The sequence below is a fragment of the Rana temporaria genome, chromosome 1 (assembly GCF_905171775.1).
Source record: "Rana temporaria chromosome 1, aRanTem1.1, whole genome shotgun sequence".
NCBI lineage: Eukaryota > Metazoa > Chordata > Amphibia > Anura > Ranidae > Rana > Rana temporaria.
Genome location: NC_053489.1, coordinates 94,557,633 through 94,574,911, shown reverse-complemented (window position 1 = coordinate 94,574,911; position 17,279 = coordinate 94,557,633). Strand labels below are relative to the sequence as shown.

General features: G+C 48.9%; 1 protein-coding gene across 2 annotated transcripts in view; it reads left to right on the top strand.

The window, feature by feature from the left end:
- Positions 1-7,440: 7,440 nt before the first annotated feature.
- The window catches only part of JMY (junction mediating and regulatory protein, p53 cofactor), a 104,354-nt gene continuing 94,515 nt past the window's right edge, over positions 7,441-17,279 (top strand). For both annotated transcript variants that reach the window (XM_040340658.1, XM_040340647.1), the window contains exon 1: positions 7,441-8,359. In XM_040340658.1, coding sequence (XP_040196592.1) covers positions 7,769-8,359 — 591 coding nt within the window. In that variant the 5' untranslated portion in view covers positions 7,441-7,768. The remainder of the gene's footprint in view (positions 8,360-17,279) is intronic.

Genomic DNA, 17,279 nt, shown 5'->3' with positions numbered 1-17,279 from the left:
TGCTATAAAAATGCATTAGATTACTATAAAAATGCCACTGGCAGTGAAGGGGTTAACACTAGGGGGCGGGGAAGGGGTTAAGTATGCCTGGGTGTGTTCTTACTGTGGGGGGGGGGGTGGCCTCACTAGGGGAAACACTGATTTTCTGTTCATACAGTGTATGAACAGAAAATCAGCATTTCCCCTGCTGACAGGAACGAGAGCTGTGTGTTTACACACACAGCTCCCGTTCCCCGCTCTGTACCGAGCGATCGCGTGTGCCCGGCGGCGATCGCGCCCGCCGGGCACACGCACGGGAGTCGGGGGCGCGCGCCCCCTAGTGGCGGCTATACGATAGGACGTATAGCTACGGGCTCTCGCCCAGGAGAGCCGACCTGCCGCCGTATAATGACGGTGGCTGGTCGGCTACTAGTTAAGATAAAAAAAATCCTTTACAAACCCTTTAACACCCTCCCTATTTGTTTGTTGCCCATTAGAGATGTGCACAATGGAAAAGTTAGTTTTTTGCTAGAAAATTACACAGAACCCCTAAACATTGGCCCAGATTCAGGTAACAATTGCGCCTGTGTAACCATAGTTACGCAGCGCAATTGCTGACTTGCGCCGGCGTAACGAGTTCTCCTGATTCAGAGAACTCGTTACGCCGACTGCAGCCTAAAATCTGCGTGGCATAAGGCTCTTATGCCACGCAGATTTTAGGCTGAATTCTTGTGTTGACCGCTAGGGGGCGCTCCCATTGTGGTCAGCGTATAGTATGCAAATTGCATACTTACGCCGATTCACAATGTTGCGTGCCCCCTGCGTACGCAAGTTACGTCGGTTGCGTACGGCATCTTTAGCGTAAGGCTGCCCATGCTAAAAGCAGGGGCAGCCAATGCTAAAGGATACCCGGCGTTCCCGTGTTGCGACGTTCGAATTTTACGTCGTTTGCGTAAGTTTGTGTCCAGCGCCATTCACGTTCACTTTGAAGCAAATGACGTCCTTGCGACGTCATTTGCCGCAATGCACATCGGGAAAGTTTCCCGACGGAGCATGCGTTGTACGCTCGGCGCGGCGCGTGCCTAATTTAAATGATTCCCGCCCCCGGCGGGATCATTTACATTGCGCGCGCTTACGCAGGGCAATTTTGCCGGCGAGCCCTCGCAATTTACGGAGCTACTGCTCTGTGAATCGAGGGCAGCGCAAATTATTTGCAGGGGCGTAGGGCAAAATCGTTGCCCTGTGCCTCCGCAAATAATGCGCAAGTGGCAAATTATATATATGTTTTCTTTAGCAGAGACCCTATAGAATACAATGGTGGTCATTGCAACTTGCACGGTATTTGCGCAGCAATTTTTTAAACGCGTTGTTTTGGAAAAAAAACAGTTTCATGCTATAAAGAAAAACAAAACAGTAAAGTTAGCCCAATTTTTTTCCATTACGTGAAAGATGAAGTTACGTTGAGTAAGTAGATACCTAACATGTCACGCTTCAAAATTGCAAGGCTCGTGGAATGGCGCCAAACTTCAGTACTAAAGCGCTGCGCAAATTGTTGGCGCTATATAATTCCTGTATAATAATAATAATAATAATACTTAAAAATCCCCATAGGTGACGCTTTAACAGGTTTTGACTTACAGAGGAGGTCTAGGGCTAGATATATTGCTCTCGCTCTAACGTTCACAGTGACACCTCATCTGTGTCGTTTGAATGCCGTTTTCATATGTGGGGGGGACTTACGTATGCATTCGCTTCTGCGTGCGAGCACACGGGGAGAGGGGCACTTTAAAAAATAAAAATACATTTATTGTTAATTTTACTTACATTTTTTTATTTTGACACTTTAAAAAAAAAAAAAAAAAATTTGATCACTTTTATTCCTATCAATAAGACCCCACATCTCACCTCTAGGCTGGGAAGCCTAAAATAAAAAAAAAAATAAAAAAAAACGACCACCGCTTCCTAGCCGAAGCAGCACCGTTTTTTTGTAATGCAGAGGCTGGGCGTGATGTCATAACATCACGCCCGGCCTCCAACGATCATAGAGACTCCGGCGACCATCTGGTCCGCCGGAAATCTCTATGTTCAAGAACCGGGGGCCGGCGGATCCTGTCACCGACTCACCGATCGAATAGGTGAGTCGGTAGAAGCACCGGAGGGCGGCCCGTAAGAACGATCAAGCGGCGGAACAGCCGCTATGATTGTTCCTATGGTGTGCAGAATCACCGGCAGAAACCGGCAATATCTGAATGATGCCTGTAGCTGCAGTCATCATTCAGATATCACAGCACAAAGCCCATGCCGTTAATTTACAGCATGCGGTTGTTAAGTGGTTTAACACACTGCTCGATTACTTCTGCCTTACTTCCTGAACAGACTTTAGGTCATGAAACAGGAAGGAGTTGACCAGCTGACCTCATTAGCACACACCCTGCATCATCCCTCAACTGGTTAACTCCTTCCTGTGTCACTCATGACCTAAAGTCAGTTCAGGAAGTAAGGCAGAATAATCCAGCAGTGTGTTTAAACAGCTATGAAGAGAGTGAGATAATCCTTTGTATAATTAATGGAAAGCTGTTTTATTTTTGCAAAAAAAGTATATTAATATTGGTATATCGGGGAGCTGGAAGTTAGAAAAGAAAAAAAAGAAAGGTGAACTTAGCCTTTAAGGTTTCTTGACTGTTGCTTGGCAACTCGCAGGTTTCGGCTCCCTCCATAAATTTTCTATGGGATTAAAGTGATTGTAAAGGCAGAAGTTTTATTTTATTTTAATGCATTAAGATAAAAAGCCATCTGTGTGCAGCAGCCCTCTCCTAATACTTACCTAAGCCCATCTCTATCCACAGATGTTGTAGGATTGTCTCGGCTGCCCGGGACTCCCCTGCTCATTGGTGGTCAGTCAGTCAGCAGTGAAGCGCCATTGGCTTACAATCATAGTCAGCCAATGAGGAGAGAAAGGGGATGGGACCATGCCTGAATGGATACACGGAGCTGCAGCTCGGCTCAGGTGTCCCCATAACAAGCTGCTTGCTTGTTGGGGGGGACCCATCCATGACCATACTGGAAGACCTATCCACGACCCATCTTCATTGTTCTGGCTGAGGGAAGAAGGTTCTCATCCAAGATTTTACAATACATTGCCAGAACACAGAAGAGGGTCATGGAGAGGTCTTCCAGCATGACAATGACCCAAAACATACCGACAAGGAAACAAAGTAATGGCTAAAGAAGAAGCACATTAAGGTCATGGAGTGGCATAGCCAGTCTCCAGACCTTAACGCAATGTACGCCGTCGTAAATCCTAATCTGGGCCGTCGTATCTATGCGACTGATTCTTAGAATCAGTTACGCATAGATAACCATTAGATCCGACAGGCGTAAGTCTCTTACGCCGTCGGATCTTAAATGCAATTTTTTTTTTTTGCCGCTAGGTGTCGCCTCCGTCGTTTTCCCCGTCGAGTATGCAAATTAGCAAAATACGCAAATTCCCGAAGGTACGCGCGGTCGACGCAGTGAAGTTACGACGTTTACATTAGATTTGCGACGCGTAAAGTTTCCCCTGCTATATGAGGGGCAACCAATGTTAAGTATGGCCGTCGTTCCCGCGCTGAAATTTAAAAATTTACGTTGTTTGCGTAAGTCGTCCGTGAATGGGGCTGGACGCCATTTACGTTCACGTCTAAACCAATGACGTCCTTGCGACGTCATTTAACACAATGCACGTCGGGAAATTTTATGGATGGCGAATGCGCATTACGTTCGGCGCGGGAACGCGCCTAATTTAAATGCAATACGCCCCCTACCCGCCTAATTTAAATTAGGCGGGCTTGCGCCGGGTGATTTACGCTACGCCGCCGCAACTTTACAGGCAAGTTCTTTGTGAATAAAGCACTTGCCTGTAAAACTTGCGGCGGCGTAACGTAAACCAGATACGTTACGCCCGCACAGTTTTACGCCCAGATACGAGAATCTGGGCCATAGACAATTTATGGAGGGAGCTGAAACTTTGAGTTGCCAAGCGACAGCCAAGAAGCCTTAAAGGGGTTGTAAAGGTTTGTTTTTTATTTTCTAAATAGGTTCCTTTAAGCTAGTGCATTGTTGGTTCACTTACCTTTTCCTTCCATGTCCCTTCTAAATGTTTTTTTTCTTTGTCTGAATTTCTCACTTCCTGTTCCTCCTCAGTAAGCTGTTCTGGCTGACTAACCCCCAGCCAGAACGGCTCAGATGATGGGGGCAAGCTTACTGAGGAGAAACAGGAAGTGAGAAATTCAGACAAAGAAAAAAAAACATTTAGAAGGGAAATTGAAGGAAAAGGTAAGTGAACCAAAAATGCACTAGCTTAAAGGAGTTCTATGACCTAAAACTTTTAACCCCCGCTGTGCCCGGGCTGTAAAAATATACAAAATAAACTGTCACTTACCTGCCTACGATCCCCCGTTGTTCCGATATCGCCGTCCCGTTCTCCGGTCCCGGTCTCTTCCGCTTCCTGTGTGTCGGTGACTCATAGTGCGCTCAGCCTATCAGCGGCCGCGACGGGACATTGCTGCGGCCGCTGATAGGCTGAGCGCACTATGAGTCACCGACCCCCAGGAAGCGGAAGGGGCCCGGGACCGGAGAACGGGACGGCGATATCGGAACAACGGGGGATCGTAGGCAGGTAAGTGACAGTTTATTTTGTATATTTTTACAGCCCGGGCACAGCGGGGGTTAAAAGTTTTAGGTCAGAGAACTCCTTTAAAGGAACCTATTTAGAAAATAAAAAACGAACCTTTACAACCCCTTTAAGGATTAAGAGAAGGTCTGTAAAAAAGAGTGGACCAAAATCCCTCCTGAGATGTGTGCAAACCTGGTAACCAACTACCATAAACGTCTTACCTCTGTGCATGCCAACAAGGGTTTCTCCACCAAGTACTAAGTCATGTTTTGCTTGGGAATCAAACACTTATTTTACTCACTGAACTGCAACTTGATTTACAGTATGTTCTTTTCTATTCAGTTTTATTCTATTCCTTTATTTTCTATTCTATTATTTTCTAATGCATTATGTTTTATTCTATTTATTTTTTCTATTCTATTATATTCCTTTATTTTCTTTTATATTCTGTTTTATCCTATTCCTTTATTTTCTATTCTATTTTTCTAAATATCCTTTTTTTTCTGCGTTGAATATTTGTTGTTTATATTTTATATGACAGAACTGGCGTCACCATATGAAAAATCGTCCCTGCTTGTGTGGGAGACGTGGTGGCTATTCAGCACATTATATTCACTTTAAAGCGGAGTTACACCCAAAAATGGAACTTCCGCTTTAAGTGCTGGTGACATTTGGCATGTCATTTTTCTGGGGGAGGAGCGGGTACCATGGGCCAGATTCACAAAAGAGATACAACGGCGTATCTCCTGATACGCCGTCGTATCTCTGTGATCCGCCCGTCCTAACTATGCGGCTGATTCATAGGGCCAGATTCACGTAGCTCAGCGGATCTATAGATCCGCTCGATCTACGTGAATTAAGATCCGTTCCCGCAAGTTTAGGAGGCAAGTGGCTAATTCACAAACCACTTACCTCCAAACTTGCGAAGGCGGATCCTAAATCCCCCGGCGGAATTCAAATTCCGCGGCTAGGGGAGTGTACTATTTAAATCAGGCGCGTTCCCGCGCCGATTTAAATGCGCATGCGCCGTCCGGGGAATTTCCCGGCGTGCATTGCTCCCACTGACTTTACTAGGACGTCAGTGGTTGCGACGTGAGCCGGACTTGCGACGCGCGTGTTCGTGAATCGGCGTACGCAAACGACGTTGGAAAATTTGACGCGGGAACGCCGGCTATACTTAACACTGGCTGCGCATGATAAAAGAATGGGTAAGTATACGACGGAAAACCGCTACGGAAACGACGTAAGAACACTGCGACGGGTCCGCGTACGTTCGTGAATTTGCGTATCTCGCTGATTTACATATTATTTATCGTAAATCAGCGGGAACGCCCCCGGCGCCATTTTTAAATGGAAAAAAAGATCCGACAGTGTAACACAGTGTAACACTGTCGAATCTAGCCCTATCTATGTGTATCTGATTCTATGAATCAGGCGCATAGATAGGACCAGTGTAAGTCAGAGATACGATGGTGTATCAGGAGATACACCGTCGTATCTCTTTGTGAATCTGGCCCAATAGAATCAGTTACGCATAGATAGCCCTAAGATCCGACAGGTGTAATTGACTTACCCTGTCGGATCTTAGGATGCAATTCTATGCCGGCCGCTAGGTGGCGAGGCCATTGCGGTCGGCGTAGAATATGCAAATGACTAGTTACGGCGATCCACGAACGTCCGCATTACCCGTCGCTCTAACTTTACGTTGTTTCCGTCGAGATACACGTCGTAAAATTAGGGCTGCCCTCTAGGTCGACTAACCAATGTTAAGTATGGCCGTCGTTCCCGCGTCGAAATTTAAAAAATCACGTCGTTTGCGTAAGTCGTCCGTGAATGGCGCTGGACGCCATTTACGTTAACGTCTAAACAAATGACGTCCGTGCGACATCATTTAGCGCAATGCACATCGGGTAATTTTCCCGACGGAGCATGCGCAGTAGGTTCGGTGCGGGAACGCGCCTAATTTAAATGGTGCCCGCCTCATTTGAATTAGGCGGGCTTGCGCCGAGCGAATTTACGTTACACCGCCGCAAGTTTACAGGTAAGAGCTTTGTGAATCAGGCACTTACACTGTAAACCTGCGGCGGTGTAACGTAAATGGATCTGAATCTGGCCCCCTGTTTTTACAGGCACCCAGCTCCCACGGCACCGTAAGGAAGATCACCTCTCCCCCTCCCTCCCTGCAATCTTCTGGGACACGTCACAGGTCCCAGAAAATTGCCTGGCCAATCACAGCACACAGCGTGACTCGCGCATACGCAGTGCGACTCACGCATTTGCAGTGGATGCTCGGCTGTGCGCCCACAGTTAGAATGCCGGCGCCGCGGAGAGGAGCAGGGCTTCCTGCGCCTACATCGCTGGACCGTGGGACAGGTGAGTGTCTTATTATTAAATGTCGGCAGCTACACTTTTTGTAGTTGCTGATTTTTTTTTAACAGAAGGTAACTGCCGAATTTTAAATGGGTGGAACTCCACTTTAAATATTGTCACGTTCATTTTATTTGACAGAAGTATTATTTGTTTATTTCTGGATTTGGTTCAAATAGATATATATGTATACACATAAAATATTGCAATGACCACCATTTTATTCTCCAGAGTCTTTGCTAAAACATATATATACTATTTGGAGGTTCTAGCATAAAATAAAGATTTTGACTTGTAAACAAGTGTCAGAAATAGGCTAGAAGTGGTAAGAACTCTGCCATTGTGGACACAACAGACGATCATAACAGAGAGCTCAATGCTGCAGCCAGGTCGCGCGCCTCCAAGCTCGGCCCCGCGCATAGGCGCGCTCCCTTGACACGTGCGCATGTTTACGTTTCATTCTCGGGCCGTGACGTCAGCGCTGGCCTGACAGCTTTGTTGTCTCCCACGGAAAGTCCGAAGCTGTGGATAGGCCACTGACCGGAGAGCATTGTCCGTGGACCCGCACAGAGACGGAGAAGCGGCGGGTGATGGTGCGGGCCGGCGGAGGGGTCACGTGGGGGGTGAAGCGGCTCGGCTGCCCGGTGACTGTCAACAAAGCGCGTCACGTGACTGCCGCGCGAGGCCGCTGATGACAGTAACAATAGAGAGGGGCCAAGCGGGGAGAGATCGGTCCACCGAGGAGAGTAGAGCACCGCACCGAGCGACATGTCGTTCACCCTGGAGGACACGCTGGAGGCGGACTGGGTGGCCGTGAGGCCCAATGTGTTCGAGGAGAAGGAGCGGCACAAGTTCGTCTTTATCGTGGCCTGGAACGAGGTGGAGGGCAAGTTCGCCATCACCTGTCACAACCGGACGGCCCAGCGCCAGAGGAACACCGAGCCGAGCCGCAGTCCCCGGGGGAGCCCGAAGAAGCAGGAGCCCCGGGAGGAGCCGGACGAGGATGGGTGTAGCTGGGCCGGACTCTTCTCCTTCCAGGACCTCCGGGCCGTCCACCAGCAGCTGTGCTCCGTCAGTGGGGAGCTGGAGCCGTGTCTGCCCGCCTTTCCCGAGGAGCCGTCCGCTGTCTGGTCCGTGCTCTTCGGGGCCCCGGAGCTCAGCGAGGATGATGTGGAGGATCTGTGCCGCCGCCTGCAGCTCTACCTGGGTCATTCCCTGGACACGTGTGGATGGAGGATCCTCTCCCAGATCCTCTTCACCGAGAGCGACGACCCCGAGGAGTACTACGAGAGCCTCAGCCAGCTCCGCCATAGCGGATACGAGGAGGTGCTGAGCCGGGCGCGCCGGGGGTTACACCAGGTGAGGGCCACAGCATGCTGGGGATCACTGGGCCTGTATAGGGGGCCACAGCTTGCTGGGGATCACTGGGCCTGTATAGGGGGCCACAGCCTGCTGGGGATCACTGGGCCTGCATAGGGGGCCACAGCTTGCTGGGGATCACTGGGCCTGCATAGGGGGCCACAGCATGCTGGGGATCACTGGGCCTGTATAGGGGGCCCCAGAATGCTGGGGATCACTGGGCCTGTATAGGGGCCACAGCCTGCTGGGGATCACTGGGCCTGTATAGGGGGCCACAGCTTGCTGGGGATCACTGGGCCTGTATAGGGGGCCACAGCCTGCTGGGGATCACTGGGCCTGTATAGGGGGCCACAGCCTGCTGGGGATCACTGGGCCTGTATAGGGGGCCACAGCCTGCTGGGGATCACTGGGCCTGTATAGGGGGCCACAGCCTGCTGGGGATCACTGGGCCTGTATAGGGGGCCACAGCCTGCTGGGGATCACTGGGCCTGTATAGGGGGCCACAGCCTGCTGGGGATCACTGGGCCTGTATAGGGGGCCACAGCCTGCTGGGGATCACTGGGCCTGTATAGGGGGCCACAGCCTGCTGGGGATCACTGGGCCTGTATAGGGGGCCACAGCCTGCTGGGGATCACTGGGCCTGTATAGGGGGCCACAGCCTGCTGGGGATCACTGGGCCTGTATAGGGGGCCACAGCCTGCTGGGGATCACTGGGCCTGTATAGGGGGCCACAGCCTGCTGGGGATCACTGGGCCTGTATAGGGGGCCACAGCCTGCTGGGGATCACTGGGCCTTCCTTTATAGGGTAACAGCTTGGAGAGGGCCAGGAGGTGATCCATGGGCCATAATAGCGAAACTGACCAGGGGGATCTATGGGCCTTTAAAGGGGCCCTGCAGGGATCACTGGGCATTTAGGGATCACAGGGATCGCTCTTACACAATGACTTCCAGGGGGACCCAGAAGAATATCTGGTAGGCTACAGGGGCACCACATGGATCACTTTAATGACTGACTGTGGGTACAGGGGGCATCACTGGACCTTTGAAGGACGACTAATAGGGGGACCCCAGAGGGATTACTGGGCCTTTAGGGGATGACTGGCTGGAGGGCCACAGAGGCCCCACAGGGATTGCTTGGCCTTTATGAAGTGACTGCCAGGGGGACTTCAGAGGGATGACAGACTGGAGGGCCACAGGGATCACTCTGCCTTTATAAAATGCCTGAGGTTTCCCCAGAGGGATTGATATGCCTTCATTGTCTGACTGGGGGACCAGAGGGGTCCCGGCCATCTCCACTGTGGAGAAAAGATCCCAATGTAGGAGAGAAATGTCAGAATTGTCTTGGGTGGGAACTGGTTAATAAAGTAAGGCTCCACATATGAGGGGGCAGAGCAATTTCAGCTGTTATACAAATATAGGATTTGCATTAGGGTTGTCCCGATGGCACTTTTTTAAGACCGAGTACAAGTACCGATACTTTCTTTCAGGTACTCGCCGATAACGATACTTTTTTTTTTAAATACATTGGTGGCCAGTGGGAAGAATGCCCCTTACGTTGGTGGCCAGGGGGAAGAATGCCCCTTACGTTGGTGGCCAGGGGGAAGAATGCCCCTTACGTTGGTGGCCAGGGGGAAGAATGCCCCTTACGTTGGTGGCCAGTGGGAAGAATGCCCCTTACGTTGGTGGTCAGTGGGAAGAATGCCCCTTACATTGGTGGGAAGAATGCCCCTTACGTTGGTGGTCAGTGGGAAGAATGCCCCTTACGTTGGTGGCCAGGGGGAAGAATGCCCCTTACGTTGGTGGTCAGTGGGAAGAATGCCCCTTACGTTGGTGGGAAGAATGCCCCTTACGTTGGTGGTCAGTGGGAAGAATGCCCCTTACGTTGGTGGTCAGTGGGAAGAATGCCTGCCTTACAGATGGCGAATACATTAATTGGGGGCACTATTTTATTATCTGTGAGTTGAAAATGGAAACATTGATCACTGCTGAAGAAACCCCCGACAACCTCTCATTTTTCACATTAACTTGGTTAAAAAGACTGGATTACTGATTATTAAGCATAAGCACTGTAGTACACTACTTGCAATACAGAAGAGCTGTCACCGGGTGGCACTGCAGTTCAGGCGATAAGGCGATATTGCACTCTCTCTAAGCCAGGGGTACCCAACCAGTGGCCCCGGGGCCACATGTGGCCCACAAGGCACTTTGATGTAGCCCGCGAACTCCTGCTCTGGGATGGAATAGAATACTGTTATTAAAGGTCAGTTTGTTACTACAATCACAGTGGCCCGGATTCAAGTAGCAATTGCGCCTGTGTAACCATAGGTTACACAGCGCAATTGCTTACTTGCCCCGGCGTTACGAATGCTCCTGATTCAGGAACATCGTAACGCCGACTGCAGCCTAAAATCTGCGTGGCATAAGGCTCTTATGCCACGCATATCTTAGGCTGCATTCTAGCGATGACCGCTAGGGGGCGCTCCCATTGTGCTCAGTGTATAGTATGCAAATTGCATACTAACACCGATTCACAATGTTGCGCGAGCCCTGCGTACGCAATTTACGTTGTTTCCGTACGGCGTGTTTAGCGTAAGGCTGCCCCTTCTAATAGCAGAGGCAGCCAATGCTAAAGTATACCCGTCGTTCCCGCGTCGCGACGTTCGAATTTTACGTAATTTGCGTAAGTGATTCGTGAATGGCGCTGGACGCCATTCACGTTCACTTTGAAGCAAATGACGTCCTTGCGACGTCATTTCCTGCAATGCACGTCGGGAAAGTTTCCCGACGGAGCATGCGCTCGGTGCGGGAGCGCGCCTAATTTAAATGATTCCCGCCCCCTACGGGATCATTTACATTAGGCGCCCTTACGCAGGGCAAGTTTACACAGCGCACACACAATTTACGGAGCTACTGCTCCGTGAATCGCGGGTAGCGCAGTAAATTTGCGGGGGCGCAGGGCAAAAACGCTGCCCTGCGCCTCCGCAAATAAGGGGCAAATCTACCTGAATCCGGGCCAGCGTATATATGGGCATATCTCAGGGTTTGACAAATTTGCTTGGAATCTAGGAGCCAGCTAAAAAAGTTAGGAGCCAGAAAACGCACCCCGTCCCGACGAGCTTGCGCGCAGAAGCGAACACATACGTGAGCAGCGCCCGCATATGTAAACGGTGTTCAAACCACACATGTGAGGTATCGCCGCGATTGGTAGAGCGAGAGCAATAATTCTAGCCCTAGACCTCCTCTGTAACTCAAAACATGCAACCTGTAGATTTTTTAAACCTCGCCTATGAAGATTTTAAAGGGTAAAAGTTTGTCGGCATTCCATGAGCGGACGCAATTTTGAAGCGTGACATGTTGGGTATGAATTTACTCGCCGTGACATTATCTTTCATAATATTAAAAAAATGGGGATAACTTTACTGTTGTCTTATTTTTTAACAAAAAAAAGTGTAATTTTTTCCCAAAAAAGTGCGCTTGTAAGACCGTTGCGCAAATACGGCGTGACAGAAAGTATTGCAACGATCGCCATTTTATTCTCTAGGGTGTTAGGATAAAAAATATATATAATGTTTGGGGGTTCTAATTAGAGGGAAGAAGATGGCAGTGAAAAATGACATTAGAATTGCTGTTTAACTTGTAATGCTTAACTTGTAATACCAACGGCCACCACCAGATGGCGCCAGCTCACACATCTGGTGGTAATAACTTGTAATACTAACGGCTCACCACCAGATGGCGCCAGCTCACAAAAAAAAATATATATATTTTTTTTTGCCCACCTTCCAAGCCAAGTCGCCAGGACACCATTTCTAGTCGTCATGGCGACCTGGCGCCCGGGATTTGTTGAGCCCTGGCATATCTGTTCTGCAGTGGTTACTGGACTGCTTTCAAACAGACCCAAAGATGCAGAGCAGCGCACCTGTGGGTTACATGCACTGAGCCATGCACATTCTGAAAATGCACCAAACATGCAGAATATAATAGTCTATTGCAAAGTTCAGGAAAGCCAAAGGTACACTGCGTTGGTAAATCACAGCACATCAGTGGGCCCCTTTTACACGGTCAGTCCGACCGAGGAGTGGCAGATGTAAACCGACTTGTGTCCTACCTCCAATCCAATCCGCTAAAAAAAAGAGTATAGTGGGCTGTGTCCGCTCTGCATATACAGAGCAGACATGGACCTGCCATCCGCCACCTGTTTATTGTGGCCCACGACCGGTTACCAAGTCGCTTAAGTTTCCCTCGTGCTTCAAAAGGTTGGGCACCCCTGCTCTAAGCTCACATCCTGCCCTCCTACAGTTCTTAAAGGGGTTGTAAAGGTAAATGTTATTTCACCTTAATGCATCCTATGCCCCCCACCCCCCGCTTTACTTACCTGAGCCTCGAAAGTCCCATGCTCGCCCCCGTCATCCTCCTCGGTTCTCAGTCTGTGGCCGTTGATTGGCTAGGTTGGATGGATTGATAGCAGCGCAGCCATTGGCTGGTCAATCACATCCAATGACCCAACGCGCCGGGGGGCGGAGTGATACAGTGAGCGGCTATGGCCACCACTGTATCACGGGAGCGCGCTCGCAAGAGCTTTCCACCATGCGAGAGAGCTCTCATAAAGGTGGAAAGCTCTTGCGAGGAGGAGCAGAGACAGCCGCCGAGGGACCCCAGAAGATCGGGTTCGGGGACACCCTGTGCAAAACGAGCTGCACAGTGGAGGTAAGTATAAAATTTTTGTTATTTTTACGCAAATTTTTTTTTCCTTTTTAGTACTTGTTCATTCCCCGACTTAGTTGGGGTAGGCGGTACACTTTGGTGAGGTGGATCAGCCACGCCGTGTGACCTTTGACCTCTGGGGACCCGCCTTCTGACCTTTGACCTTTTTAGTTCCTTTAATATTCACCTGAGAAAGGCAGGTTCCCCCACTCCCAGCTCTCCTCTCCCCTGGGCCGTTCTCAGTGCTGCAGAACACATGCTGCTGTTTTCTGGATGATGAGAAAGACGTTTGCTTTACTAAAGTTTATTTACACGCCGAGGACTCGCTCTGCTCTCCACTCTCCGCCCCCTGACTCCACCCATCCCAGGTATCGGTAAAGGCATTGGGAGCATTTGCGCCAGTACAAGTACTCACACAAATGCTCGGTATCGGGACAACCCTAATTTGCATACAAAGTCTGATTCCTCGGAATCTGCCGATTCCTTTGCCTCGGTTTATTTCCTCATATGCTCCTTTTACATTGTCCAGGATTTGACAGGTTAATTTTCTTTTTTTAAAGTGACCTGCATCCCTATTCTGTACAGTTTGGACAGCCCATGACCTGAGACAAGTATGTGTATGTATGACGTGTCCCAACACCTGATCTGCTCTCCCTTGTTCCAGGTCAGGGACTTACCAGGTAGTAAAGGAAGGACAAACGCCAGTTCTCACCCTTTAAATAAGTGTTCCTAACAAATTGACGTTCCACTTTCTGATTGCAAGAGCACCAAACGCAAGCTGGCACCTGATCGCAGTAACAAGGAATTTGTGTCTTTGCACACGTTAAAAAAAAAAAAAAAAAAAAAGGCCTGAAGATTACACAGTATATATATTCTGAAAGCGGACACCCTAAAGAATAAAATAGTGGTAGTTCTAATTTTTTTTTTTTTTTTATGTCACATGATATTACCGCAAAGGAAATGCAAAACACATTAAAAGTACATTTTGGGGGGCACAAAAACACAATAAATTAGAGGTCGACCGATATGGGTTTTTCTCTGCCCGATGCCGATATTTAGAAATTGGGGCGGCCGATTTCCGATATATGATTGCCGATTTTTGTGGCTGATATTTTAGGCCGATTTAAAAAAAAAAAAAAAAAAACTCATCCACTCCTTCCTGCTTACTCCTGTCACTCTAACACACATTTGATGTCCTCAGTACAGATGGCACTGGTTTGGAACTGACAGTTGGCACTGGCAGCTGGCACTAGCAGGTGACACTGGTTTGGAACTGACAGGTGGCACTAGTTTGGGACAGGTGGCACTGGCAATTGGAACTGGTTGGCACTGGCAGGTGTCAGTGGCGGGTGACACTGGCTGGTAGTGGCAGATGACACTGGCTGGCAGTGGTTGGCACTGGCGGTGGTGGTTGGCGGTGGCACTGACAGATGGCACTAGCTGGTGGCACTGGCAGGTTTCACACTGTTGACTGTAACTGTGTGAAACTGACAACAGAGAGGAGAGAGAGAGCTGTCAGAATTGAGCTCGATGTGGGCGGGACCCAGCAGCTAAATTACACCAGCCCAAGATTGGGCTGCTTTAGAAAGGGGGCGGGGACACATACACATAGCGGTCCGCCCAGATACCATCCCATTGGCTTGTGCAATATAGCTGCTTGGTCCCGCCCACCCCTGACATCGGGCTGACAGCTACTCTCTCTCTGTTGTCAGTTTCACACATTCAGCGCGACGCTTTAGCCAAACCCGCTGAGTGTGGAGAAGGGAGGAGGAAAGGCGGTCAGTGTAAAATATCGGCCTAATTTTGATAATAATCGGCCGAAGCCAATATATTACTAAATTATTTTGGTAAAATGTAAAAGCCCCCAAGGTTGCACCGAGTAAATAGATACCAAACATGTCGGTACCCTATATTTTACATAGACAAAGCTTTAAAAGCCCCTTATAAGTCATCAAGTTTAGCATTACAAAGGAGGTCTGGTGCTAGAATTATTGCTCTCATTCTGGCGTGCTGGTGATATGTAATGCAGTGTTTAACAAATTTGCCTGGAATCTAGGAGCCAGCTAAAAAAGTTAGGAGCCAGATACGCGCCCCGTCTAGCTCGCACGCAGAAGCGAACGCATACGTGAGTAGCGCCGGAATATGAAAGCTGTGTTCAAACCACAGATGAGGTATCGCCGCGATTGGTAGAGCTAGAGAAATAATTCTAGCCCTATGTAACTCAAAACATGCAACCTGTATAATTTTGTAAACGTCACCTATGGAGATTTTAAAGGGTAAAAGTTTGTCGCCATTCCACGAGCGGACGCAATTTTGAAGCGTGACATGTTGGGTATCAATTTACTTGGCGTAACATTATCTTTCACGATATTAAAAAAAAATTGTGCTAACTTTACTGTTGTCTTATTTTTTAATTAAACAAAAGTGTATTTTTTCCCAAAAAAGTGCGCTTGTAAGACCGCTGCGCAAATACGGTGTGACAAAGTATTGCAACGGCCGCCATTTTATTCTCTAGGGTGTGTGTGTGTGTATATATATATATATATATATATACACACACACACACACACACACACACACACACACACACACACACACACACACACACACACACACACACACACACACGTACGTTTGGGGTTTCTAATTAGAGGGAAGGAGACGGCAGTAAAAACACAGGGAAAGCTCCATTAACCTTGTCATGCCAACGGCCACCACAAGATGGCGCCAGATCACAGAAGGAAGCAAAAGCCGCGCCCTCAATTACCGGCCGGCGCAGCCCGAGGCGATCGCGCGCTGGGGGAGGTGGGGGTGCACGGAGACACAGGATGGCGTCTCTGTGCTTCCCAACCTCCACCCCCGTAATTGAGGCCGCAGCTTTGTGGCCTTCTGCAGGCCTATGCTTCCTTCCCCAGGCGCTAGGTCGTAATTCTAGTCGCAATTGCGACCTGGTGCCCGGACTTTGTCGAGCCCTGATGTGATGTGTATTGCAACTTAAAGTTTTCAGGCGTAGCCACATGCGTTTACGTTTGTATATATATGTGGACTCTGCATGTCTCCACTGTGCTGCATTGAATGCAATGCACATCGCACTCCGTTACATTCTTTCCTGGGGAAACTATCAACAGAGACCCGGAAATGACATTGCACATAATTTCCGGGTCAACAACTAGAAGGGGAGAAGAGCAGACGTGTGTCCGCTCTTTTCTCTACCCCCCCTCCCACCGGTCCTGGGCCTGCAGATGGGCAAGCTGAACCCGGCTGCGCGGAGCATTTTGTCGGCAGCCCAGGCACCAGGTCAAAACTGTCACCTTGGGTTTGATGAGCCCTGCATTAACAATAAGGATAGCTGAATAGCAGAACAATTCAGGCAGACATAGATAATGTACATATGTGAGTGATAAAACTTTTTTTTATTCTGTAATATTTATTACACAAGTTAAAGTGGATCTTCAGTAATTTTTTCATCTTTCCATCTATTAAAGCGGATGTCCGCTGAAAAAAAAAATATTAAAAGTCAGCAGCTACAAATACTGCAGCTGCTGACTTTTAATAACGGCACACTTGCCTGTCCTGGAGTCCAGTGCCATCCACAGCACGAGCGATCGCTCGTCACTCTGCTGCCCCCCCCCCCCCCCCCCCCCCGCGCCATCCTCGGTGAGGGAACCAGGAAGTGAAGCGCTCCGGCTTCACTGCCCGGTTCCCTACAACGCATGCGCGAGTTACGCTGCGTATTTGCCCGCCGACTGTGGCCGGAAGTGAGTGCAAATACCTGATTTCTGCAGCATATTTGGCAAGTACAGAATCGCAGTATATATAAAATAATATACAGAGTGGTTGGAGTGAAGCTTTAGAATGGCAAATATGTTATTATTACAAATGATGTGAGCAAACTGCAGTTCCTCTTTAAAGAGGGAACATAAAACTAGTGCAAAATTTGACACGGTTTTTGATAAACTAATGCATATCTGGTTTGATGGATATAGTAGCAATTTTCAAGGTGCTCCCCAGATATTTTGGTTCCGTTTTTGCTCATTGTGAGCTTCATCCTTGAAAATAGTTGCTCACAAATATACAGTACCTTACAAAAGTATTTACCCCCCCTTGGCATTTTTCCTGTTTTATTGCCTGGGATCCTCAAACTACGGCCCTACAGCTGTTGTAGAACTACATATCCCATAAGGCATTGTAACACACTGACATTCAAAGACAATAC